The sequence below is a fragment of the Simochromis diagramma genome, unplaced genomic scaffold, assembly GCF_900408965.1.
Source record: "Simochromis diagramma unplaced genomic scaffold, fSimDia1.1 OVJJ01000449.1, whole genome shotgun sequence".
NCBI lineage: Eukaryota > Metazoa > Chordata > Actinopteri > Cichliformes > Cichlidae > Simochromis > Simochromis diagramma.
Window position 1 is genome coordinate 2,239,882 of NW_024387274.1, and position 25,259 is coordinate 2,265,140.

Genomic DNA, 25,259 nt, shown 5'->3' on the forward strand with positions numbered 1-25,259 from the left:
GCCGCCATCTTGTGTTGAAAAAAGGAGGAAGGGTTACTATAAATTGACCTGTCCTATTGGTTGAAACGCCGGTGCGTTTGAAAAGCTTACACCTGATTGGTCGGCATATCTACGAGACGGTTCGGCGTATATCTTGCAGATGGCGGAGCCGGACAGCGGTAGCTGCGGTTAGCTAATACAGGCTTTATGTGTAAATGCAAAGTGTTTAATTAAATCAATTTTCAGAGCGTTTCAGATAAACTGCGCTTTTTATTATGTTTCATTTTCACGTGAAATTGTAAACCTATTTAATGCGTGACTTTTGTACAGTATTTATTTGAAAGCCTGTAGCCGGTTAGCATCTTTGTTGGAAGTTTAGGCCTACTGTGCCAGCGCTTGTCGATTTTAACAATAGCTGCGATACGCTCCAATCGTCTGCCTGTTTCGTTGCATTTTTAAGAGTTATCTTTTAAACGACCCAAAAAAGACATGGGATATAGACTGGTCTGGGTGTGTTTTAGCAAGTAAGACATTTTGTTATGTAGACGGACTTTGACTTGGACGGGAACTAAGACCTTTTGCGAGCTAGAAAAAAAAAAATAACAATCACAAAGGAAGATGTCCAACGGCGCTACAGGAAGCGGGGATCTGGCTTGGATGGTAAGTTTGTTTGGCACACGAGTAACGAACTTGGCTTAAAAAAAATAATTAATTTTTTTTTTTTAAGTAATAGCACTATCGCAGTACTTTACAATGTTGTTTCAACCCAAGGGCAGCGCGAACCTCGACTATTGCCTCTCGATGGCATTTAAATTTCATCGCCAGCCGGTGTATTTGTTCTGCTGGCTATTCATACAGTTGTTAAGGATGAGACATCTACAGTCTGTTTTTAAATTCTAACTCTGCTACAAAGCAGTGAACTGGGTTGAGTCTTGTAGACGTGAAGGGCCGGGAGGTCAAACGCGACATTCATCCTTTTCTTTTTGTGCCCTGATGGTTCCTTGTTTATGTCTTCAAGCGAAAGTTGGAAGAAGCGTCTCATCGAGACTGGTTTACATGACTGTTTGTACCACTACATGTACGGCTAATACGTGATGAAAAATGCAGTAGGAGATGTATTGAAAATGATCACAAGTGCGAGCCAGCACAGCACTTCACACTACAGTTACGGTGATTCAGACCGCTCTCTGCCCTCCGTCAGTCTGACCTGTTCACACCGACCGTCTGGTGTGCAGCTACATTTAAACTTCTCTGCAGCATTAACATTGTTTTAATATCCGACTTTTGCTGTATGAGTACTACTGTAAGTAATACTGTAGTAACAGATTTGAACTAAAGTATTTAAAAATGCAGATGTTTACATGCGCTTCAAAAATCTTGTAACACAACAGTTACCTGCTGTTGATACGAATAATTAGTTACTTCAAGTACTGCATTGACGGAGGTGACTGTAATTAATGCTTTTCAAATCCAGGTCTGTGTGACACACTGTTTACATTCCGTACCATTAGACTTACTGTATGAGTATATTTTACTAATAGGCTGAACTGGAATCTTAGCATTTATCAAAGTGATCGGTGGTTATTATCTGCTGTTTAAACCTGTTGAATTTATTAATTTGTTAAAACAAGGTGAATATTTTTTTTCTGAGACCAATCCCCACCCCCTTGTTGTTGGGATTTCCTGCTTGTTAGTGTATGAGAATATATTTATTAGAATATCATCAATTAATATATATTAAAGCGTATATAATACTATGAGCATAGTTATATTTATCACTTCATGACCAAAACATATGATTATGAACTACAGACAGAAATTAAACTTTTGTCCTTTTGTTGTTTATTGTCATTAATTCACCACTACTATGAAAAAGTTGTAACAGACAACTTACAATTAAAACTTGGCTAACTGTTATTTTCATTTCATCTGTTACTAACAGTCTGTCACTAAAGCATCTGTTCTTAGTGTGCTTGCACCAACAAGGTGTTTAGCATCGAGATTTTAACAAAACATTTTGCATGTCTCGGTACATTGTACAGGGTGAGCTTAAAAAGTTTAGCAAATTGGTGGAGAAAATAAAGGTTTCTGGAAGCCTCGTCAGAAATGCTCTCAGTGCAATGGTGGTTGTTAAGTAGAGGTTAAGATTATATCATATTATTTCAAGAAAATTAGAAATAATATTGCTGATGCTATGGAAAAATATACTGAAGTTGTTTTATTGATGTTTGCAGTTTGCAAAAAGAAACACAAGTGTGCGGCGATGAGTGAAATTATAGAGCACTAGAACTGATGAAGCATAATTCAAAAATAAGCACACATTAGGTAGTTTGAGTATCGTTTTCCCCAGAAATGTTTAAGTGAGAGTACAAAATAACAATTTAACACTTTAGTTTAACAGTAACTGAAATAACTTCATAAATCATCAGGAATCTGCATAAAATCGTCACATAATAAAAAGCATTTTACACAACTTGCCTCATTCACAAGAGCACTATTTCTACTATAATTGCTTTCTATCTAACTTACATTCTCCCATGGATGCATCAGAGAGCAACTTGGGTTAGTAAGTGCTCCAGTGCATACTGGAGCAGCCAGGAATCAAACCACCAACCTTTCAATAAGCAGATGACCTGCTCTACTTCGTGAGCTACAGCCACCCTGAAGCTAATGTCAAGGTTGGAGCTTTTTAACCAGCAGCTTAAAGCTGCTTTTTCCACTATATAACTGCATCAGTAATTTCCATCCACTATTTACTTATCTTGTCATACGCAGTGCAACTAGCGATTACACACCAATACTAGGCAGAGTCATTTGTTTACATTTGAGTCGCACATCACCAGCTGCTAATATCTCCTCTTTTATAGCCTGGTTGTAGTCAAAGATGTGTTTTTGGCTCCAGGGGTGGAACATGTCTGTTGGTTCCTCGATCACAGAGAACAATTTTCTTGCATATTTTGAAAAGTGTCGTGCTTTGCTGGAGGCTGTTGAAGTCGCTCTCTTTTTACGTGCTGATGCTTTCATTGTGCCTGCTTGTGTTGGTATTTACCTACGAAGAGCGTATTGATCCCAAAGAAGAGGTTTGTAATGTCCTTCAAGAACCCTGGAGAATTCCTGAGGAATGCTTCAAGAAATTAAAAGAAAACTTAAGAGACTTAAGGCTGTGTTGAAGGATAAAGGAGATCATGCCAAATATTTCTAACTTGTTAGAATAAAAAAAAAAGTAGAATTGCCTGATTACGCTGTGCTATCCCATCTATGTTTCCAGATGTTTCAGTACTTTTGCTGCACCTATTTTCCATCTGCCTAGTAAAACATAAAGAGATGAAATGTGACTCAAGACGTTTCGACAGTAATGTATGTTCAGTAAAACTTAAAGCTGGTATTTTTCACAACTTTCAAACTAAAAATAAAACATGTCGTTTGGAATAAAGATGGTGGATTAGACCCCTGCCCTCCAGTAACAATGAAATTCAGTTCTGTGTATATCCTGGGTGTCTCATACAGCAATAAATGAACTCACAACCAAAACCATTCTGTCTAACAGGAGGCTGCGAACGGCAGAGGGGATGCTGGAAAAATGGAAGGGGCCAAGAAAGGATCCAAGTTATCTGTGGAGCGAGTGTACCAGAAGAAGACCCAGCTAGAGCACATCCTCCTCCGTCCAGACACGTACATTGGTTCTGTTGAGCCAATCACCCAGGTGGGTCCCAGGAGACTGCTTTCTGCTGGTGGCTAGAGAACTACTTGCAGTACAACTTCACTGGCATTATTTTAATTTTTTTCTGAAAATTATCTGCTAAAATGATTCTGTCTTCAGGTGAAAATCTGTTTGGCTAGAGTAGCACACTAATGGTTGCCTGTAAGTGTGTCGTAAGGAGTTCTGCTCACAGTAAAAGTCCTTTGGTTTTGAACTGTCTCCCATCTTTGCTGTTGTGTGTAGTACAGAGCCCATTGTCCTTTGGCTGTGTCATTTAGGAAATGTGTGACAAATTATCTGTCTTTTGCAGATTATGTACCAAAATGTTTGCCCAGTTCAGAAGAGTTAATTGACAAGTTAACACAAGTCCCCTCTCAGGATCTTCCAAGACAGTCCTGGTGCCCAGTGAAATAATACATACAAACGTCTGTCCACCAGTATAGCTATAGTTTAAACCATTCACATTTTAATTAAAGGAATAATCAGTAACTGAATCTATAATTGAAAACCTGTTTTAATGGCCAAATTTAAATTCAGAATCCTATTCCTTCTGTTACTTCCTGAGACTGTTCTGATGAATATAACCTCAACATTCCTTAAACTTACTATTAGAATTTGATTATTGTCATTATTTTTAATGTGTTTTGTTTTTTGCAACTCTTCCAGCAAATGTGGGTTTTTGATGAAGAGATCGGGATGAACCAGAGAGAAATCACCTATGTTCCTGGACTGTACAAAATCTTTGATGAAATTCTTGGTGAGTGATTCCAAACTGTTCTCTAATAAGTGTGTGGAAAAATGTTTCTGCCTCTCGATTAAAGATTCAAGTTGTTTAAGAAAACTTGTTAATGTGTGATTAGAAATTTGGATTATTTAGTTTAAAGATGTGTGTGCAGCTGGGCCGTCGTCATCGGAGCACATATAAGATCTGTTGTTCAGTTTAAGAAAACACGAGTAAACCCCGAATATGTGTATGAAACATTTCAACATTTGTCTTTTACACACTATATGAGGCATTATCATTATAATGTTGGTATTATTCACTGAGTCAGGCTGTTGTTAGCACTGTTCTGTTAGCACCGTTAGCACTGGACTTGATGTGTACAGTATTTCTATGTGAGCCTATTTATGACCTATTCAAAGTCAAATGTGTTTGAGGTAGCAGTCATAGCTGCGGCCTTAACTTTATTTGGAGTCATGGTTAGTTAGCATACACTGGCTTAATAAAGCAGGCTGCATGTTATATATTAGCCTCTCACACAAATGTAGAGTAATACTGTGTGCAAAGTGCAGCAGTGTATGAGCTTTGAGATGATGCCACCCAAACACTGGGAGGGTTGTTGGAGATGGTTTTCCTGCATACTTGGCCCTCTTGGCCTGCATGTTTGTATTTGAATAATGACACTGCTCCATTGTCTGGATATTAATGCCATGACTGTGTAATTATATAGCAGGCAAAGGTCTGAAACATTTATATTTCTAAAGAAGCACTTTCAGCAAAATGGTTTGTAGACCAAACGATGTACAGATTAGTTTTATTTGTAATTTCATCCAAATATGATATATGTTATTTTTTAGTTTAGTGTAGTGATGAAATGATTGATGTTACAAAAGTTCATAATACAAACAAGTTCTAAAAATTTCAGATTGCAGTATGTTCTGCTGCACTGTGAGTTATACTCACACGCAGTAAAATATCTGAAGATATAAAATTGAGCACTATTTTTGGTACTTCTTGACACATTACAGAGCAAGCATAAAATGGCAACAATCCCTATTTGATGACGAATGTACGGTTATGCAGGGCATAAAATTCTCTATCATTTTGCTGTTATTTCTGCTCATCGTTGCTCACAATGTGTGTTGTTGCTGTACGCTGTGTATACATGCAGCCATGGGAGCCTTATTTACTTTTTAATTAGTAAAATAGACATTTTATTAGCAAACGTGTTTGTCTTAGCGGTGGCTCAGTAATAATGTGACTGTGCTGTTTATTGTGATCTTTTGGGTTGGTATGATATTGTTTGACAACAGTAGTAGTTAGTTGTTTAGAGCTGTGCGTTCCATCAGGGTGAGCAAACCACTACTCGTTTATAGCCCAGCAGGGGGATTTACATTGAAAGGAGTCATGGTATTTTATATTATTCATGGATTTGAAAGTCTTATGCAGATATGACCACTTGGCACAATTAAAACAGTTAAACAGGTGTTCATTCACAGGTAGGGATGGGTATCATTTAGGTTTTATCCGATACCGGTGCCAAACCGGTACTTTTGAAACGGTGCCGGTGCTTAAACGGAGCTCAAACTTAAAGAATGCTTAAAGAATGGAGAACACAAACTTTGTCCAAAAACCTCTTATGTTTTTATTTTTAGTCTCTTTTGTTCTGCAAAATGATAACCAAGTTAGCCTTTTCTGTTGATACAACATACCTTTTTTGGTTGGAACCGGTGCTTAAACAATGGAAAACTTTGTCCTAAAACCTCTCATGTTTAGCTGTTTTTTTTTTTTTTTGTTTTTTTTTTTGTGAAAAGATAACAATGTTAGCCTTTTCTGCAGCTGTAGGGCATATATGGTATCACTCTATCAAACAAGAAGACAGCCGCATGTAACTACGGCGGTGTTTGCTAGTTCACCTTACGTGCATTAATGTAATAACGTGGTTAGCCTACTCAATGTAAATTACACAAAAACAACATTAAGCTACTCGCCCAGAGAAGAACGGCTGCTGCTGCATCATCATCCTCATCATTTCTGCTACACTGGCAGGGCTCGGGGCCAGGACTCTATTCTTCGGGTTTTTGGGGGATGTTGCTAACTCCGGGTCTGATAACAGGCACCACACCCACAGTAGATGCGCTCGGTGTGAGGTCTCGCAGCAAGCTATCAAATACTGTGCATTTCCCGGCTTTTAAAAAAGCGCTATGCGTCGCCAGGTGTTTCATCAGATTCGAGGCGTTACCTCCTTTGCACAGTGTCACCTTAAAGCACTTGTTGCAGGCTGCTGAGTTTGCATCTTTTGGTGTGAAGTACAGCCAGACTTTTGACCGCTTCGCCTTGGGCATTTTTAGCGCTGCTCTAAAAGAACGTACGTACCTGGGCCCGCCTACTATCCTTGGAAAGGTAAAATGATTGGCTAGAATCCAAAGTGTATGACATCTCAGGAAAAAAAGCACCGAAATGTGCGCTGCTTTTCGGTCTGGTTACTACCGTTTATGTCAGAACCGATATCACTACCCATCCGTATTCACAGGTCAACGGACAGTGATAAAGACTTTATAATAAAATGTGCGACAATCACATCAGTTCAGGGAGGGGATACATTTAGGCTCACAGACTATGTAGAACAGTGCAAAGGCTTCCAAAATTCCAAGATAACCACTCCAGAGGTGTGCTTACACAGCGTGTTTTTCAGATTTTGTAAGGTCTGTAACTCTTGTATGAAATATTGTAGTGCAAAAGAGATTAAACTGATTAAACTTGTGATATATCTCTTGAATTAAAAACTGCTAAATGAGAGAGGCTAAACCTGAACTCACCATACACCAAAGAAACAACTCATGTGTTCTTTGGTGTATTAAGAGTTTTTTCATGTGCTATGTGCAGAGGTGTTTTTTTTCTGTTCTCAAACTGATCTCCCTGTTGGAGCTCAGTCTGGGGGCAGTTATTTTTTCTCCTTATCTTTCCTCATGTGGTGCATTTTCCATTGTTATACCTCTCTGACCTGTCTTCCCCATGTGATGTTTTGTGTAATGTATGTATGGTCGGAGGGTAAGATGGCGCCGCCATTGCGTGCAATAGGTCGGCAGCCTTATGAAATTTCCCCTTGTGGGACTAATAAAGGTATATCAAATCAAATTATTTTCATAATGGAGGGTTTTGTTCATCCCAAACTGGGTGTGACAGTGGACAGAGGCTTCCACTACAAACAACTAAAAACAATGTGAAAATGTGCTCCACACAGAAACACTGTTCTGGGTTTGTAGTCTGTGCTGTGTCTAACTATACTGGATGTGAAAGCATCAGGTAGTTGGTGCTCTCCATTAAAAAATGTACAACATTGTCCAAGTGACATTTTTCTCTTCCTTTCAGCTCTATCTGAAATGTGTCTGCTAACCACAAACTTTGTGTTTGTGGTTAGCAGACAGTCTGAAGACTGTTACTGTAAGAGAGGGTGGTCTTAAAGATAAAGTGAAGATTAAACCATGCCCCTACGTAAGATAAATAATTATTGATGTGAACTGTGAGTCGGTGAGCACGGAGTCCAAGGAAATGACGGATGACGAACTGCAGATCTTGATTTCGTGGACGACATTGTGCTGCTTGGATCTACTCAACGCTTCATTCGCAATTTGACAACCATACTGGAAACAACAACAACCAACAGCGCGGCCTTCGACGGATTCTCAAGATTTCATATCAAGATCGTGTTACCAACAAGGAGGTCCTTCAGTGCACTGCTTCACGACTGCTAGAGGACGTGGTATTGGAGCGATGATTTCGTTTCGCCGGTCACGTTCTTCGCCAACATCCGGAAAGACTACCAAAGATAGCCATGTCATGGAGACCCGCCCGGGGGGCACGGAGCCGTGGACGACTAAAACAGACGTGGGGACGGTCATTCATTGAGGACCTGAAAGCGGTCGATCTTTCATGGGACGAGGCTGAAGATGTGGCTGCAAACCGAGCTCGCTGGCGATCCCTTGCTGCCCAATGCGCCATCCGGTGTGGGGGGAACTAAGTCAAAGTAAAGTGAACTGTGATTTATGCAAAACTGCTGTAGTGGACTCCCAGGAATAAATCTGTGGAAATTGATATTTATAATGCCTCTGTCAAAGGTTTTGACCATGACCGATTACTAAAAATCATCCCAAAATAGGTTTTTGAGATAAATTCTGAACACAAGCGTAAATCTTGGTAATGGACGGCTGCTGGGATACTTTTGTTCTTTCAACTTTGTGTTTTGATGTTTTGCTTGTTGACAGTCAATGCAGCTGACAACAAACAAAGGGACAAGAACATGACTGCCATCAAGATCACCATTGACCCGTGAGTACATCATTTTATATTTACCTCATTACATTAAAAATAATGCAGCTGATCTTAGGAAGCATGTATTTTTCTTTGAGCCAGTTTAAACAAGCTGCCTCCTGTGTCCTCCTGAAATTTATATCTGAGGCAGAGAAACTGGTTATGGGTCACTTTGTCAAACTGGGGAAGCTGAAACTGTTTTTTTTGTATAAAACCACTCTGGAAAGGTTACATATAAGTGTGGAATAATACATTTCACTTATAAAAGATAAAAGGATTCACACTCCTTTAGTGTCAATGTTGAAACAATATTTTTGCAGCCATTATTACAAGAAAGAAATACCACAGGGTTATGACGTACAGTGAAAAGTGTAATACATTTCCCTGATGATGAGGTCAACCCTGTGTCCACATTTATCCTGTATTTAAACTTTTTATACTGGTTTTAGTGAATCCAACACCATTTCCATTTGGAACAATGGTAAAGGAATACCTGTGGTGGAGCATAAAGACGAGAAGATGTACGTCCCAGCTCTCATTTTTGGCCACCTGCTCACCTCCAGCAACTATGACGACGAGGAAAAGAAGGTCACAGGTGAATGCAGACAGTCTGACATCACTCAGTTGTTATTGTGAATGCAGAAAAGTTACTGAAAGCAGCGTTGCTGACTGTTTGATTGGTTTCAGGTGGAAGGAATGGCTATGGTGCTAAACTCTGCAATATCTTTAGCACCAAGTTCACAGTGGAAACAGCATGTAAGGAGTACAGACACAGTTTCAAACAGGTGAGATAACTACAAACTTGCTTACTGTTACTTCCTAACAGCAGTACCTTTCATGCTTTATTACCACACATATATATTACTAATGTATATCCGGTTTCTGGGGTTTCATAGTAACCCTGTTGCATGTTTCATTATATTATCATTTGTCATTCTTTTGGATGAGAAACTTCACAAGTTGGTTTTGCAGATTTCTGATTTATTTATTTTTTTAACACGTCAACTTTTCTGAAGATCAAAAGAATTTGATAATTTAGCAACAGATAGACTTTGACACCACATTTGTATCTGTTAGGAGGCTGAGAGGTAATATTGGCGGCCGTCAGTATTTTTCCATCAAAGCTGCAAGTGCTGAACACTGCCCCAATTTTATAAACCTGTATATTTCTGAAGGTACTATTCACAGTGGTTCAGAAGCACTGAGTCAGTTCTCTTTCCTGTTCACGTGCCAAAACTGGAACATAATTAACATATGCCAGGGGTGTAATATAAAAAGTTACATTCAAATAATTTACAATTAGTACAAATAGTAATTGTTTTTATAGCCTTTTTCTTAAGTGGCCCAATAATCAATTTTACGTAAGCTGGAGTATCATTATAGTAGTGTTTAAAATCAGGCTAGTGTATTTGCATTTGTGGAAATAAAATTGAGCTAAGATAGATTAGAAATACACTAAAGGTGTAAAGATAAAAGCACATATTATGTTTACAAACATCAGAAGCAAAGGGACAACGAACTGTGAGGTGTTTAAAACAAGGACGTTTATTTATCAAAAGCATTAATCAATCTGACATAACACTATTCACTATTTCACAATGAAAGTTCAACTTTAGTTCAACTTGTTCTTCATGTTTTTGGCCACCAGATGCCACCAAAGAGGGCCGTATTAAAAAGCTTTGAATAGTGAACCCCGTCTTTAATACAAGCTTCAGAAAGTTTCAGTTGGCCTCGTCACTGGAAACGATTGTATCTGCTGACTCCCAGGTCTTCCTGTAGCTCTCCACAGGTGCTCCTCAGCTCTTGGACAACTCTTCTGATGATTCTTTACATTCCTCTGTCTGAAACCTTGTGGGGAGCACCTGACTGTGGACAGTTTATGGTGAAATGAGGATCTTTCCACTTCCAGATTATGGCCCCAACAGTGCTCCCTGGAACTTTCAGTAGTTTAAAAACTCTTCTGTAACCAATGCCATGAGCAGGTTTTGCAACAATAAGGCTGTGAAGGTCTTAATTGGTTTTACCCATCATGAGATGTTTCTTGTGTTACATGTTGGTAATGAGACATGTTTTTATTGGCCATCAGTTGGGACTGAACCAGCTGATAGTAATTTGCAGGACTGCTGTCTAATTAGTGACAGATTTCTGCTGGTGTCATGACTGTCCATGCCTTTTTACACCTTCCTTTCTTCATGTGTTCAGCACCCTTTTCCGTGTTTCATTTCTCATTATTACATACAACTTAATTTAAGGACATCTGTGGTTACATGTGTGGATTGGATGGGTCGTTACAGACATTACAGACGTCTAGTGAGAACTGCGCCCCAGGGTGGCTGTGGCTACAATGTAGCTGCCATCACCAGTGTGTGAATGGCTGGATGACAGGTTGTGTAAAGTGCTTTTGGGTCCTTAGGGACTAGTAAAAACGCTATAGATAGATAGATAGATAGATCTCATAATCAGAGCTGTTTTCATATGATTGTGACAAGTGGTCACAATCATATGAAGTGGTTTGGGTGAGAGGTGAAACATCTTTACAAACATAAAGAAGTCCACTTGTCTGGGTTTTACAAGCACAGTTATTAAGACACCAAATGTTTTCACATTAAGATTTTCAGGTTCACTCAATACAGCAAAGGGGGTCCAAGTTTAAGACTCCTGCACATGACCATGTCTAAATACCAGGTATGTGTATGTTATCATTTGCTTCATCCTCCTCAGACGTGGCAGAACAACATGACCAAAACCTCCGAGCCCAAGATTAAGTTTTTTGATGGAGATGACTTCACCTCTGTGACATTCCAGCCGGACCTGTCCAAGTTTAAGATGGAGAAACTGGACAAAGATATTGTAGCACTTCTTACCCGCAGAGCATATGATGTAGCTGGCTCCTGCAGGGGAGTTAAAGTGTCTCTGAACGGCAAAAAATTACCTGTAAGTCTCATTCTATGTCTTCCCTTATCGTGCCACACTGGCTAACCATAAAGTAGTCATTTGTTGTGTTTGTGTGTAAAGATTTGTCACTGTATATGTTTGCATAAATATAGCAAAAACTGCACCACTGCAGCACTGAAGGTGAAATTAGTATGTGTTTTGAGTTAACGGGATGATAATGGGTGTGAATGTTTAATTTTAAAGAACATGGATGTATCAGACTCTGATCTTCACATCACGCCAGTTTGGATTGTTTAAATGAGAAGTGTTATGTTTGGAGTATAAGGACTTTATAGCCTCCTCAGTACATGATTCTTGTGTCATGGCTACTTCTACCAAAGTTTGCTTGAAGCAAAATAGAGAGAACTTAATTGCCATGTTGAATATCACATTATATGTTCAATAACCCTTCTCTCTTTCACTGAAGGTTAACGGGTTCCGCAGCTATGTGGACCTGTATGTGAAGGACAAACTAGATGAGACAGGCGTGGCCCTGAAGGTGGTGCATGAAACGGTGAACGATCGCTGGGAGGTTTGCCTCACCATGAGCGAGAAAGGATTCCAACAAATCAGCTTTGTTAACAGCATTGCCACCACAAAGGTATCTGGATATGAGTAGTAAGCTGCAGAAGTGTAAATGGCTGTCAGAAGTAAAGAAAGTTCTTTTAACGCTGAGACATGTACGTTTTAGGGTGGCAGGCACATTGACTATGTGGTGGACCAGATTGTAGCCAAACTTATTGAGGTGGTGAAAAAGAAGAACAAGGCAGGAGTGTCAGTTAAACCCTTCCAGGTGACGTCACTGGGGTTCTTATTTATACATTGGTTTCAATTCACAGCTTCATGTTGACAAACATTTAATCTTTCTGTCATTTGTACTTCAGGTGAAAAACCACATCTGGGTGTTTGTGAACGCACTGATTGAAAATCCATCGTTTGACTCCCAGACAAAGGAGAACATGACACTCCAGACCAAGAGCTTTGGGTCCAAGTGCCTTCTGTCAGACAAGTTTATCAGGGCTGTAAGGACATTTCTCACTTCTTTTCAAGCCGTCACCATTGTTTGTACTTAATCTTTTCTCATGTAAAGTAGCTGGACTTCAAAGAAAAAACGTTTGTCACCGACAGGCAACCAACTGTGGGATTGTGGAGAGTATACTCAACTGGGTAAAGTTCAAAGCTCAGACACAGCTGAATAAAAAGTGTTCATCTGTGAAGCACAGCAAGATCAAAGGCATCCCGAAGCTAGATGATGCCAATGATGCCGGTATGTAACTACTTTCATTATTTATTCAAGTCTAAAATGAGGAATGTCCACAAGCAACTACCTCTTAATGAAATCTTACAGAAGAGAGTTGCATGGTGCACTGTTGGGTCTGATTGGGTCATAGTGATGTCATTTTCACAGTTTTCCTGAGACTCTACACTATGCAGTAAACCTGCTAAAAATATGCACTTCAGGTGGACTACAAGCAGAGAGAAAAACAATAATGCATGAAAATATATTTTAAAAATATTAGTCTATTATTAGACGACTTCTCAGTTAAAAAGAATTTGCCATGTCCGACTGTGTGGCGTGGAGGTTCATCGCTTGTGGCTCTGCTGATGTGTTATTCAGACCCAGTTTGCGTTCACGCAGTAACAACTAAATTCAAAAAAACAAATTGAATTGAAAACCATGTGATGGTAGCTGTGGAAAGGTGCCAAGTCCTGGAAAAAGAAATCAACACCTGTTTACAGCATCATAATCATCAAAATGAAAAGTGTGTCAGATGTGGAGTAAATATAAAATGTTAGCCTTCTGAATTACGTTTGTGTTTTCCTGAGTTTCCTCTTAGTCTGGGACCGGGTGCTTTTGCACATTATGCTGTGGAGCCACTCATTTGTTATAGCTGCAGGAAAAACTCAACACGAAGCTGCTCACTGCAGCTAACTTAGTAATCCTCTTCATATCTCCATCTTAGGTGGCAAACACTCCTCTGAATGCACACTTATCCTCACTGAGGGGGACTCGGCAAAGTCTCTGGCCGTCTCTGGACTGGGAGTCATTGGTCGGGATCGTTATGGAGTATTCCCGCTGAGAGGCAAGATCCTGAATGTGCGAGAGGCAACACACAAGCAGGTACGAGCCTGAGCAATAATGACATTTCGCATGTAGGAAACAAAAGCAGGTGAAACAGACAAATGTCAGTTCACGTGATAACAGGACATTGACTCTGTTCTGTGTTTTCGTCCATTTGCTCATCGTTTCTTTGTTTTCGATTTTTATTTATTTATTTAGTGGCGATAATAATTGTTGTTAGTTATATTCAGATATATACAGTTTCTTTTTTTTAATATTTGGAGAGGACCTCTTTGTGGACGGAGCAGAGACCATCCTAAAAATGGGATCAAATAGTCGTGGATGAATCAGACAACCATGTAAACCAGTGTTTAGATGGTTTAAACAAAGAAGACATTCAGTCATTAACAGTTAATGACCTGTAAACTTCTCACATGTTCTGATTTATTTCTACTGAACTGTGAAGATTAAAAGGAGCTGAAATCTGTGTGGACCTTATTATCACTGGCAGTAGTCGGCTTCTGAGGAATGCCGTTTCATCCATGTTGTCAACAGATCATGGAAAACGCCGAGATTAACAACATCATTAAGATCGTCGGGCTCCAATACAAGAAGAGTTACGACGACCCAGAGTCGCTGAGGTCCCTGCGCTACGGCAAGATCATGATCATGACAGATCAGGTGAGCGGCCTCACGGACACTCGCTCACAGTTCTGGTAGGACTCGCAGCTGCTCAGAAAATAGCAGTAACTCTTCTCCTTGTGCACCAGGATCAAGACGGCTCCCATATCAAAGGTCTGCTCATCAACTTCTTCCATCACAACTGGCCTTCCCTGCTGAAACACACCTTCTTGGAGGAGTTCATCACACCCATTGTCAAAGTAAGGGAGGCACACCATTACCATTTTATTAAACCAATCAAGCAGCCTGAAACTTGAAAAATATGCACGTGTCTTGTTTTGCGTGTCGTGACAGCGGCGAATAGAGCGACTTGCAACACATTGTGATAAAGATTCCTCCTCATCATTTATTTCCAGGCTACTAAGAACAAACAAGAGCTGGCCTTCTACAGCATTCCAGAGTTTGACGAGTGGAAGAAACACACGGAAAATTATAAAACCTGGCATATAAAGTACTACAAAGGTTTGGTGTTTGAATCATTTCAGAAACGATTTTAGAGCGACTTTTGAAATCACACGTTTTTGTCTGAAAAATTGTTCATTATTTTCACTAAAAAGATCAATTTTTTGTTGCAGGTTTGGGAACAAGTACAAGCAAAGAAGCAAAGGAATACTTTGCTGACATGGAGAAACACCGGATCACATTCAGATACACTGGTGCTGAGGACGACGCTGCCATCACTCTGGTGAGCACGCCGTACTGCTGCTAGGACAAACAGACTATGAAAGCAGCCAGTATGAAAGCAGCCAGTAATTATAGCATACATTTGTGCTCAGGGCCTGTTCAATATGCTTACTTTGATTCAGGCCTTCAGTAAGAAGAAGACGGACGACAGGAAGGAGTGGCTCACTAACTTCATGGAGGACAGACGTCAGAGAAGGATGCACGGCCTGCCAGAGGTTTGTATGGAAGAAGCTTTCATTTGCGTGCTCCTCTCACAGAATCCTGCTAACTCAGCAATATTTGATTTGGGTGAAATGGAGAAAACATAGATGAGTTATTGCTCTTTTCTCCCCCTCCCCTCATCTTCCCCACCACCCAGCAATACCTGTATGGAACTCATGCCCGGCACCTCTCCTACAATGACTTCATCAACAAAGAGCTGATTTTGTTCTCCAATTCTGACAATGAGAGATCTATCCCGTCTTTGGTTGATGGTTTGTACACTTCCTCCATCTTTTAACTGTTTGGGTTTTTTAGCTGAGTTTTCTTTTTCACAGTGAAAGCATCCCTAACATACCAACAAACACATAACGTCAGTATTTTATAAATGTATGCGAGGTATAATCAGCCCTGGATATTTCAGCTTTGTAAATGTTGATGATGGTGTTTGTGTTGCTTTTAGGTTTGAAGCCGGGTCAGAGAAAAGTGTTGTTTACTTGCTTGAAGAGGAATGACAAGAGGGAAGTGAAGGTCGCTCAGCTGGCTGGTTCAGTAGCAGAGATGTCTGCCTACCATCATGGAGAGGTGCAGTCAAATCATTAAGAACGTTATGAACCATCGTACGCAGCACAGCGTGACATTTCTGTCCACGCATCTCTGAGTTTCTAACTATAAACTGATACCCGGGAAAATACTCGTTGCTCCTTTTCAACACCACAGAGAGGATATTGACCCCATCCTAAAAAATGGCTGAGAAGAAAACGTGTTCATTTTCAACAAACTTCTCATTCTTAATAGAATTTTAATGGAAGATGGTTTTTTTTTTTTTTTAGTCTTGATGTTTTATTTATTGTACAGATTACACAGATACAATATAGTAAAATATATTTTCAAACCTACAAACAAAGGATACACGGGAATATCTGAAAGCATATTAATAACAACTGAAACTTTTTAACCTGAGACTTTAACACTGCGACTACCCAAATTCATGTCTTTTTCTTTCATTCGTGCTTCTAGCAAGCTCTCATGATGACCATAGTGAACCTGGCACAGAACTTTGTGGGCAGCAACAACGTGAACATCCTGCAGCCGCTGGGTCAGTTTGGTACTCGCATCAATGGAGGAAAAGATGCAGCCAGTCCTCGTTACATCTTCACCATGCTCAGGTACAAATGAGTCCTGCATGTCTTTTAATTCAAATGTATTTTTCTAAAAGGTTTCTCCTCTGACACCTTTAGACAGACTAAACATTTTTGGCTTCCACTGCATAATTTTCATAAATGTTGTCCAATTTCCCACAGTCCTCTTGCCAAGCTGTTGTTTCCAGCAGTGGATTCCAACCTACTAAAGTTTCTGTATGATGATAACCAGAAGGTGGAGCCAGAATGGTACATTCCCATCATTCCAATGGTGCTAGTGAATGGTGCCGAGGGCATCGGGACAGGCTGGGCCTGCAAGATTCCCAACTATGACCCCCGAGAGATTGTCAACAATATAAACAGAATGCTCAAGCATCAGGACCCACTGCCAATGGTAAACATTGTGAACAAATAAAAGCACGCCAAGTACGGAGACAGATGAAAGTATATTTTAAAGATGAAACTGCTGGTTCGGATTAGCACATCATCTATATATCAAGCATATTTCCATATGTGCAGAGTTTAAAATGTCTTGTGGAATCTGGAGATGGCTCGAGCTGATTTGTACCACACACTTACTTTATATCACAAATCTTAGTAAAAGAAATTGACAAGTAGATAAGTCATAGTGTAAACTGCTTGTTCGCTCTACCTCTTAACTGTTTACCTATACAGTGAAACTTGCCATATCTTAACTGATTGTAGTGGTTGAAGGTAGGTCGAAAGCAGCTTGATGTTTCTATGGTTCTGTCAGCCTCCCAAACAGGATCACAGGAGTGTCCACAGGGCACGTGCAGAAAGTGCCACAGAGTCCACCCCCCAGCTTGTTCACGGTTGTCAGCGGGGCACACACACATGCTCATTCTGTGTCTAGAGGGCGACCGTGGTTCAGGGGGTTGGGAAGCTCATCTGTAACAGGGAGGTTGCTGGTTCGATCCCCCAGCTCTCTGTCCTGGTCGTTGTGGGCCATGAGAGGGCATCAAATTATAGGATGGGTGCAGAGAGTCAGAGATGTGAACAAACAGTCCTCATCAGCACGCTGTGCTTCTGATTTCCACAAACTGCTGTGGTTTGTTGCTTGAAGTGTAGATAAAGGCTTTAACCTCCCTGTCCTGATTTCCTTCTACCCACAGCTTCCTAGCTACAAAAACTTCAAAGGGATAATCCATGAACTGGGTCAGAACCAGTATTTGGTCAGTGGAGAGGTGTCAGTCATAGACAAGAACACCATTGAGATCACAGAGCTTCCTGTTCGGACTTGGACACAGGTACAGTCCAGGTTGTTTTCTCGAGAGTGTAAAGAGTCAAAAATGATCTGGAATATATTTTTATGTCTGTCTGTATGTTTAACCGTTTTGTATGCAGGCGTACAAGGAGTCTGTGCTGGAGCCCATGTTGCAGGGCACTGACAAGACGCCAGCTCTCATCAACGATTACAAGGAATACCATACAGATGCTACAGTGAAGTTTGTGGTTCGCATGTCTGAGGAGAAGCTGGCCCAAGCAGAGGCAGCTGGCCTTCACAAAGTCTTTAAACTGCAGTCTAGTCTCACCTGTAACTCGATGGTAGATATTCCCCTGGTTTATCTTGCTCTGCTTTAACCACAGCTGTTGTCTTAGAACTGTTTCATTTTTTTAACTACACCATTCTCAGGTGTTGTTTGACCACATGGGCTGTCTGAAGAGGTACGATTCAGTCCAGGACATCCTGAAGGAGTTCTTTGAGCTCCGCCTGCACTATTACAAACTGAGGAAGGACTGGTTACTGGGCAACCTGGGCGCTGAAGCCGCCAAACTATCCAATCAAGCTCGCTTTGTACTCGAGAAAATCGAAGGAAAAATTGTAATCGGTAGGAACACAGAAAATCCTCTAACACTCACGTGGCACACAGTACGGATTCCTTTTTTCTGTCTCACCGTTTGTTTTTAACCCAACCAGAAAACAAGTCCAAGCGTGAACTCATCCGCATGCTGGTGCAGAAAGGCTTTGAATCTGATCCAGTTGCTGCCTGGACCAAGGCTCAGGAAAAGGTATCACAGAGCTTCTAGAAATATTCACACATGATTGGTACTGAACACAAGCACTGCAGGGAGAATCTCTACAACACACTATTTATTTTTCATGCTTTTATCCGCCAGTCTCAAGAAGAGGATTACAAGGACGGGAACGAGAGTGACGGTTCAGTGGACTCAGGGTCCACATCAGGCCCAAACTTCAACTATATCCTCAACATGCCTCTGTGGTGCCTGACCAAAGAGAAGGTGGACGAACTGCTTAAGCAGAGGGACCAAAAGGTATTCTATAGATCTCTTTACAGACTGACATCTGTCATCCTTACATGTAAGAATATGTAGACTATAACGTGTTGATTAACAGAGTGAATGTGCGTGTTTGTGTGCAGAGAGGAGAGCTGAATGACCTGCAGAAAAAGTCTCCAGAGGATCTGTGGAAGGAGGACTTGACGGTGTTCATCGAGGAGCTGGATGTAAGTTTGTTGTTGCCATTTATTGTTTTCTAAAGACGCACATCGTACGGGCAGGTGCAGAGCCGAACAATACAGAGGAGAAAGCATTCACCTGAAATGTGTTTGTCTTGTGTTGTTTAGGTCAGTAGAGTCATAGAGTTTGAACTCTTGCAGCAACTGTCCTTTGTTTTTTTTGTGCAGGCTACTTTTGTCCAGTGTTATTTTATCTGGTAATCTGCTACATTTAAACCATGACTCATCGTTTTGTTCTGCCTCTCAGAATGTGGAAGCCCAGGAACGAGAGGAGCAGAGCTTAGGCAAGGCCATCAAACTGGTGAAGGGTAAAGTGGGCAAGCCCAAAGTGAAGAAGATGAACCTGGAGGAAACTATGCCTTCACCGTATGGCCGAAGGGTGGAGCCTCCAACGCAAGCAATTAAATCTGACGCAGCCAAAAAACTGATCAAAAAGAAGAAGGTAACCTTTGTGTTTCGGCTTCAAAGTTGACGTAGATTTCATGACAGCATTACTAGAACACAGTTACACAGGTGTTGTTCTCTTATACAACCTAAAATACTTCCTGAGAAAAACAAATATGAGACTAAAACACTTTCATGTCCGAATAAAGGGAATAAAGGTTTGTTGCATTCTCCTCTCAGGGTGACTCAGACCCAGCACTGAAACTGGAGTTTGATGAGGATGGTTTGGGTGGTGAAGGCGGAGGTGGAGAAAACATGGCAGCCAAACCGAAAGCTCCACGAGTGAAGAAGGAGAAGAAGGAGCCCGGTCAGTGCAGAAATCATTCAGTTACACAGCGGTTAAGTCAGTGTGCTGCAGTGAAAATGACAAATCATGCTGTGTGATCTGGCCATGCATGGATGCTGTTTAACACTACAGGTTTTAATACTACTGGTTGATGATTTCCTGCAGTTTAAAAAGCACATCGAGGAGCTTCACTGTATTATGTGAACACTCCAACAGACAGGCTGGTAATCTTGTTCACTCTTATACAGGAGCTCCTAAAGTGAGAAAACCTCCTGCACCTAAAGGTACAGGTACTCCTGCTAAAAAGGTAAAGAAGAGGAACCCATGGTCTGACGACGAGTCCAAGTCAGAGAGCGACCTAGAGGACAGCGAACCCATCATTCCCAGAGAGACCAAGTCCCAGAGAGCATCGGGTACGGTTACAGTCACTGTGAACATTCACTGTCATCCCTCCGATCATCGTGTTCATTTCGTGCTCAGTGCACTACAGAGCATAAATGCATTGTTAATGATGTCATTTATTTGTCTTTCTGTCATTAGCGAAAGAAACAGTTTAGACACCAAGAAAGTCTAAAGCAGCCTCTGGGTGGTTGATGGGATTTGTTTGAGTCAGACACAGAAAGAAAGCATTTATTAAATGTGCATTTCACTGCGCCAAATGTGCAAAATGAAAATTCTCACACTGTGCATCATGCATTTATGTCCTTTTGTTTCTCTTTTAAATCCACTCAGTCTTTGCTTTATTCCCCCGTCTGCATCAGGTGGTTGCTTAGTGTGACTGGTTAGCGTTTCATTTCAATCCGAAGCCAGCTCCTTGATTTCAAACCACCCGGGGCTAAAAATATCATTCAGCTTCTGACAGGAGTCTGATGTAACTCAGCTAATTATTGTACATCAGAGTGGCATCAGAATCCCCGGCAGTTATAATGTGGTTTCACACAGACCCTGCTCTCATCTTTCAGCTTCCAAACCAAAATACACATTTGATTTCTCGGAGGAGGAGGATGAGGAAGAGGCAGATGAAGAGGAGAACGCAGACGACGAGCCTCCTTCTTCTCCAGCGAGGTCGTTCAAAGACGACTTTGCTTTCCCTGGCGCTAAGGACCGCTATAATGACCATAATGATGACAATGAAGACGATGACAACGATGAAGCATACACGTCACCCAAACAAAAAGCCGTGTAAGGTTTAGGAATAGTTCACTACGTTCAATGATACTTTCAGCACCTGGATTTCCACCATTCGTGTTCTTGCACCCACCACACACACACGTCTGTGATTCATATCTTGTGGGGAGATCTAATTGACGTGATGCTTTCCCTAGCCCCCTACCCTAAAGCTAACCCTGTCACTAAAACCACATTTTGAGTCTCAAAAATGCCTTCAAAGGGTTGTTGGTCCCCACGAAGATATGAACACACACACGCACAATCTCTCCCTTCTGACTTGGGCAGTATTTTACTGTTGAATATGTTTCTTCTCCCTCTCTGCAGTTCAGCGACTGCAGCTAAAAAGAAAGACGCAGCCAGCATCTTCTCATCCAAGGTAGCTGCGTCTGAAAAGAGCAATGAAAGCGGTGAGTATCACTTGGGAGTCTGTGTCTTTGAGAACACTTCAGACTGAAACAGATGGGGGGCTACAGCTTCAGATGATCACGCCTGTGCTATTGTTGTCAGTGAAGAACAGGAAACAGGCTTCAGTTAACACAAGCTCACCATAATTGGACAATAGAAGCTTGTAGGGGGGAACGAAACACTGCCAGGTCTGATGAGCCTCGATTTCTTCGACACAATTTGAACTGCAGGGTCAGAATTTGATGTAAACAACACAAAACATCCTGCTAGCATCAGTGGTTCAGGGTGTTGGTGTTACGGTGTCACAATATGTTTTCTTTGGGTCTCTTACTACAAGTTGAGGATCAACACAGGCCAACGGAGCATGTTTCTGACCAGTTTATCCCATTATCTTCTGGTGGATGCTTTCAGCAGGATAGCATGCTGTTACAAAGCTGCAGTCATTTCAGGACGACGAGTTCACTGTACTCAAATGTCCTCTATAGTCCCCCGATCTCTGTCTAGTAGAGCTCCTCAGGTTTGATTAAAAAGAAGTCTGGAGCAGATTTGGATGATATACAAACGGCCTGATCTCTCAGTGACCTGCAGACACAACAGCAGCTGAATGCTCATGTTTTTGTTGTAGACGAAGCAAAGTCTGACAGCGACAATGACAACAGCCCAGTGTTCACTTACTCCAGCAGCTCTGCATTTGACAAAGCATCTCCAGCAAAGAAAGGTCAGTATGTCCAGGAGAGAGCAGTGCACTCCTTACCACACAGTGACAGTCTGTTATGTTGTGTCAAGATGCTGCTGATGCGTCAAAGCAAAGGCTCAAATGTGCCACAGTTACTGACTCATGCACGTGCAGCATTTGAAGACCAGGTGTTTGTTTTCTGTAGCAGCTAAGAAGCCATCTGATGCAGTTCCTAAACCTAAGAAACCACCAGCACCAAAAGCAAAAAAACCCGATAAATCCATTTGGGACTCTGACTCTGATACTGGCTCTAAGAAACCAGCACCAGCTCTTAAAGGTAAGGCACAAAAAGAAGAAGAAGAAGAAATGTAAAAAAGTCACAGTGCAGGTTGTGAGCTTTTGTTACCTTGTTGCAGGTAAAGGCCGGGGGAGGAAGAGGAAGGGCTCTGGCTCTGAGGACGAGTACAGCCCCATGAAGAAAATGTCAAAGCCTCCGGGGAGAGTAAGTGCATAGAGACGACATTTTACTGTGTGATTCTGGCAGGCGGGGCCACGCTGAACTGGTGACCTGTCCAGGTGAAAGTCAACCTTGACCTGGACGGGTCACCCCCCTTGTGTTTTTTACACCATCAGCCAACATGGACTACCAAGTTTGTGACTGTAGCAGTTTAAATTGATACCCTAAAATCTCAGGCGAGTGTGAATCTGGGTGATCTCAACCTCAAGGTCAGAGGTCGTGTTTGCTGATAACTTGAAGAAGAGGTAGCATAGGAATTTCAGGCTACGTCCACGCGTACACGGGTATTTTTGAAAACAGATTTTCCGTTTTCATTTTAAAAAATAATCCCGTCCACACGTAAAGGCAGAAATGAAGGAAAACGCTGCTAAGAACATGCCAAAGCAGCAGGTGGCGCTATATTCCTAACCGTGTAGAAATGTTGGCCAATCAGAAGTCTAGAAGCCTCGGTGGGAAATAGCAAACAAAGCTGGGGCATAGAAACAGAACCGAGTGGTATGTGTGGAGGGACAGTAACTGTGTGTGTGTGTATGTGAGCATTTAAACACTGCAGAGAGTAACAGTAACAGTATTGTAGAAATTCATTTCACCCAAACAATAACGTGGCGCACAGCGTGACGTCAAAGGCGCACACCTTTGACGCTGCGTTTTCTGCGTTTTCTCCGTTTTTCTCGTCCACACGTAAACGCAAAAACTGAGTTTTCAAAAATATCCACCCTGCCCGGAGTTTTTAAAAATCTACGTTTTCAGTGACCGAAAACGCCGTTTACGTGTGGACGAAAGGTGCAAACGCATAGAAAGATCTGCGTTTTCAAAAATACCCGGGTACGTGTGGACGTAGCCTCAAACTGACACCACACGTGTTTCTACCAAAGAAATCAGACAAGTGATGTCAAGGTCAGAGGTCGTGGTTTCTCAGTCTCGTGAATTTGATTACTTGAGAAGAAGGTGATGTAAGATGTTGATACCACAGGTGCATGAGAGGGACTGCTGGCCACCGCCAGTATTTATATAGAGAAAAACCCTAGAAGGGATTTTAGTATCCTCAGTGCTAAAGTCATCCAAGCACAGAGGCCTGAAGTGCTTCGCTGATATACTGTGGGAGGCTGTTTTCTGTGCGTCCACCTTTGGACACATCTGTCTGAAGTTAACACACATAATACAGCCAGGGTGGAATAAATGAGAACTGTCATTTGAGTGAATTCTATTATGTTTCCTCTCTTCATTCATAACAAGTGTCATGTAGTCGTGTTACGGTTTTGCTTCTTTAATAAAGCGTCCGAGTCTCGTGGTGACGTGAACGATTAACACGAGGGTTTGATTCTGTGCAGAAGCCTCAGAAACCTCCGTCAGACGACGAGGACGACAGCAACAGCATGAGCGGCCTGAGCGCTCTGACCCGCGACCGGCCAGGCCGCGCCAAAAAGGAGGTGAAGTACTTCAACGAGTCGGAGAACGAGGAAGAAGACGACGACGACATGTTTGATTAAAGTAGCCCGCCGTCACACAAACGCCACCTGTATAGAAATCTGCCCTTCCTCCTCCTCTTCCCCACAGACTTTTGTACATTTCCTGTTACATTTTCTTTTCATTAATGGTGATGTTCAATGATTTTTAACGTGTAGATGTTTTACACTTGTTATTATTATACATATACAGGTTTCTTTTTTATGCTCATTGAAACGTTCTGTATTTGTCTGAAGCAGCTTTTAGAAATTTAGAATGCAGTGCTTTAGCACATTTTAATTGTTAAAATAATATGTACCTTTTGGAACATGAAGTTGAAAGTAAATGCTGAAATGTCCCCGAGTCTGCTGGTTTCATTCTTTTATTACTGAGCCGCTGCGTAAGAAGACAAACTGCTGATGTCAGTTTACACTGACGCTAACACATCTCAGTGTCTGCTCATTTTAAATTGTCTCCAGTGCACACAGTTCAGTGTGGACTGGTTTATACGACAATGAGAGGGACTCAGAACAGGAAAAGTATCAAATAATGTTTTAAATTAGTAATACGAGGCTTGCTTCATCTTCGTCCTTCAAGCATCCGCACACACCAGTGTTTAAAATAAATATATTTTATTACTTTGCCAGGACAGTTCATGGTAAAGTTAAACAGTATATGAACATAAAAAGTATATGTTAATGTACAAAGACAATATTTATGATGGGAAATGGAAACCAATCAAAGCTTAAATCTCAAAACTTTCCATGGTCGCCTTCAGCCTGCAGCACAGGCTGGATAAATGTACAACACATCCCACAGTAAACTGTGAGCATATCGTCTCATATTAACACAAATATACAAGACTGCATATCGTCTATTTTCTGATGGAAAAGGTGGTGAACTCGTCTGTCCTGGAGGGGTTCCTGGCAGACAAACACGACAGACCTACTGTTATATGGCTGATGGTGAAGTTCACAGTCATGATTTCTGGCTCCTGATTAGCTTCATCTTGGGTTAGACTGATACTTGGGCACTCGTGGAGTTTTTAGACTCCTGTCTGGGTTTTATTCACAACAAGAAAGTAAATCTGTAAATGTACTCTGTACATCTGTAAATCAGCTCCTCGTGACTGTAACCAATCGTGATCTACCAGATCACCAGTGACCCTCTCATGGTCAGTGTACAGGTTGGATTGTATTCTAACCTCATGCAAACAAAGTACATTTTCAGAAACCTATCTTCCAAATAAAGTCAAAGAGGAAACAAAAAACAATAAGTTAAAATAAATAAATTAGATGAAATTAAGCACAGAGAGAGAGATCCCACCCCTAAGCCTCACTACGTCACCGGTGACCTGGAGTATGTACAGGGTTAACTTCCTAGCAGGGGACAGATCATCGTTGAG

General features: G+C 41.3%; 1 protein-coding gene across 2 annotated transcripts; it reads left to right on the top strand.

Moving 5' to 3' along the window:
* The first annotated feature begins 166 nt into the window (after positions 1-166).
* Positions 167-24,217, top strand: top2b (DNA topoisomerase II beta). Of its 2 annotated transcripts, none has more exons than XM_040002631.1 (36): positions 167-639; positions 3,527-3,682; positions 4,346-4,436; positions 8,666-8,729; positions 9,161-9,306; positions 9,399-9,496; positions 11,433-11,645; positions 12,073-12,246; positions 12,337-12,438; positions 12,530-12,667; positions 12,774-12,912; positions 13,610-13,767; positions 14,263-14,388; positions 14,478-14,588; positions 14,745-14,850; positions 14,964-15,073; positions 15,195-15,287; positions 15,431-15,545; positions 15,734-15,855; positions 16,291-16,439; positions 16,575-16,806; positions 17,546-17,680; positions 17,778-17,978; positions 18,067-18,262; positions 18,352-18,443; positions 18,552-18,707; positions 18,815-18,898; positions 19,158-19,352; positions 19,535-19,661; positions 19,889-20,053; positions 20,603-20,822; positions 21,135-21,217; positions 21,841-21,933; positions 22,100-22,228; positions 22,308-22,393; positions 23,740-24,217. In XM_040002631.1, exons 1-36 carry the CDS (start codon positions 598-600, stop codon positions 23,896-23,898), a joined length of 4,806 nt encoding a protein of 1,601 aa, XP_039858565.1. In that variant the 5' UTR covers positions 167-597; the 3' UTR covers positions 23,899-24,217. The 2 variants fall into 2 exon arrangements, with proteins under 2 accessions (XP_039858565.1, XP_039858564.1); XM_040002630.1 differs by having other exon boundaries at positions 168-639; positions 22,097-22,228.
* The last annotated feature ends 1,042 nt before the right edge of the window (positions 24,218-25,259 follow it).

Excerpts from the sequence above, each read along its gene's own strand:
- top2b (XM_040002630.1), top strand. The coding sequence starts at position 598 with ATGTCCAACGGCGCTACAGGAAGCGGGGATCTGGCTTGGATG. Across the intron at positions 9,497-11,432 it reads ACAGACACAGTTTCAAACAG|ACGTGGCAGAACAACATGAC; the intron begins GTGAGATAACTA and ends CATCCTCCTCAG. Across the intron at positions 16,440-16,574 it reads TACATCTTCACCATGCTCAG|TCCTCTTGCCAAGCTGTTGT; the intron begins GTACAAATGAGT and ends AATTTCCCACAG.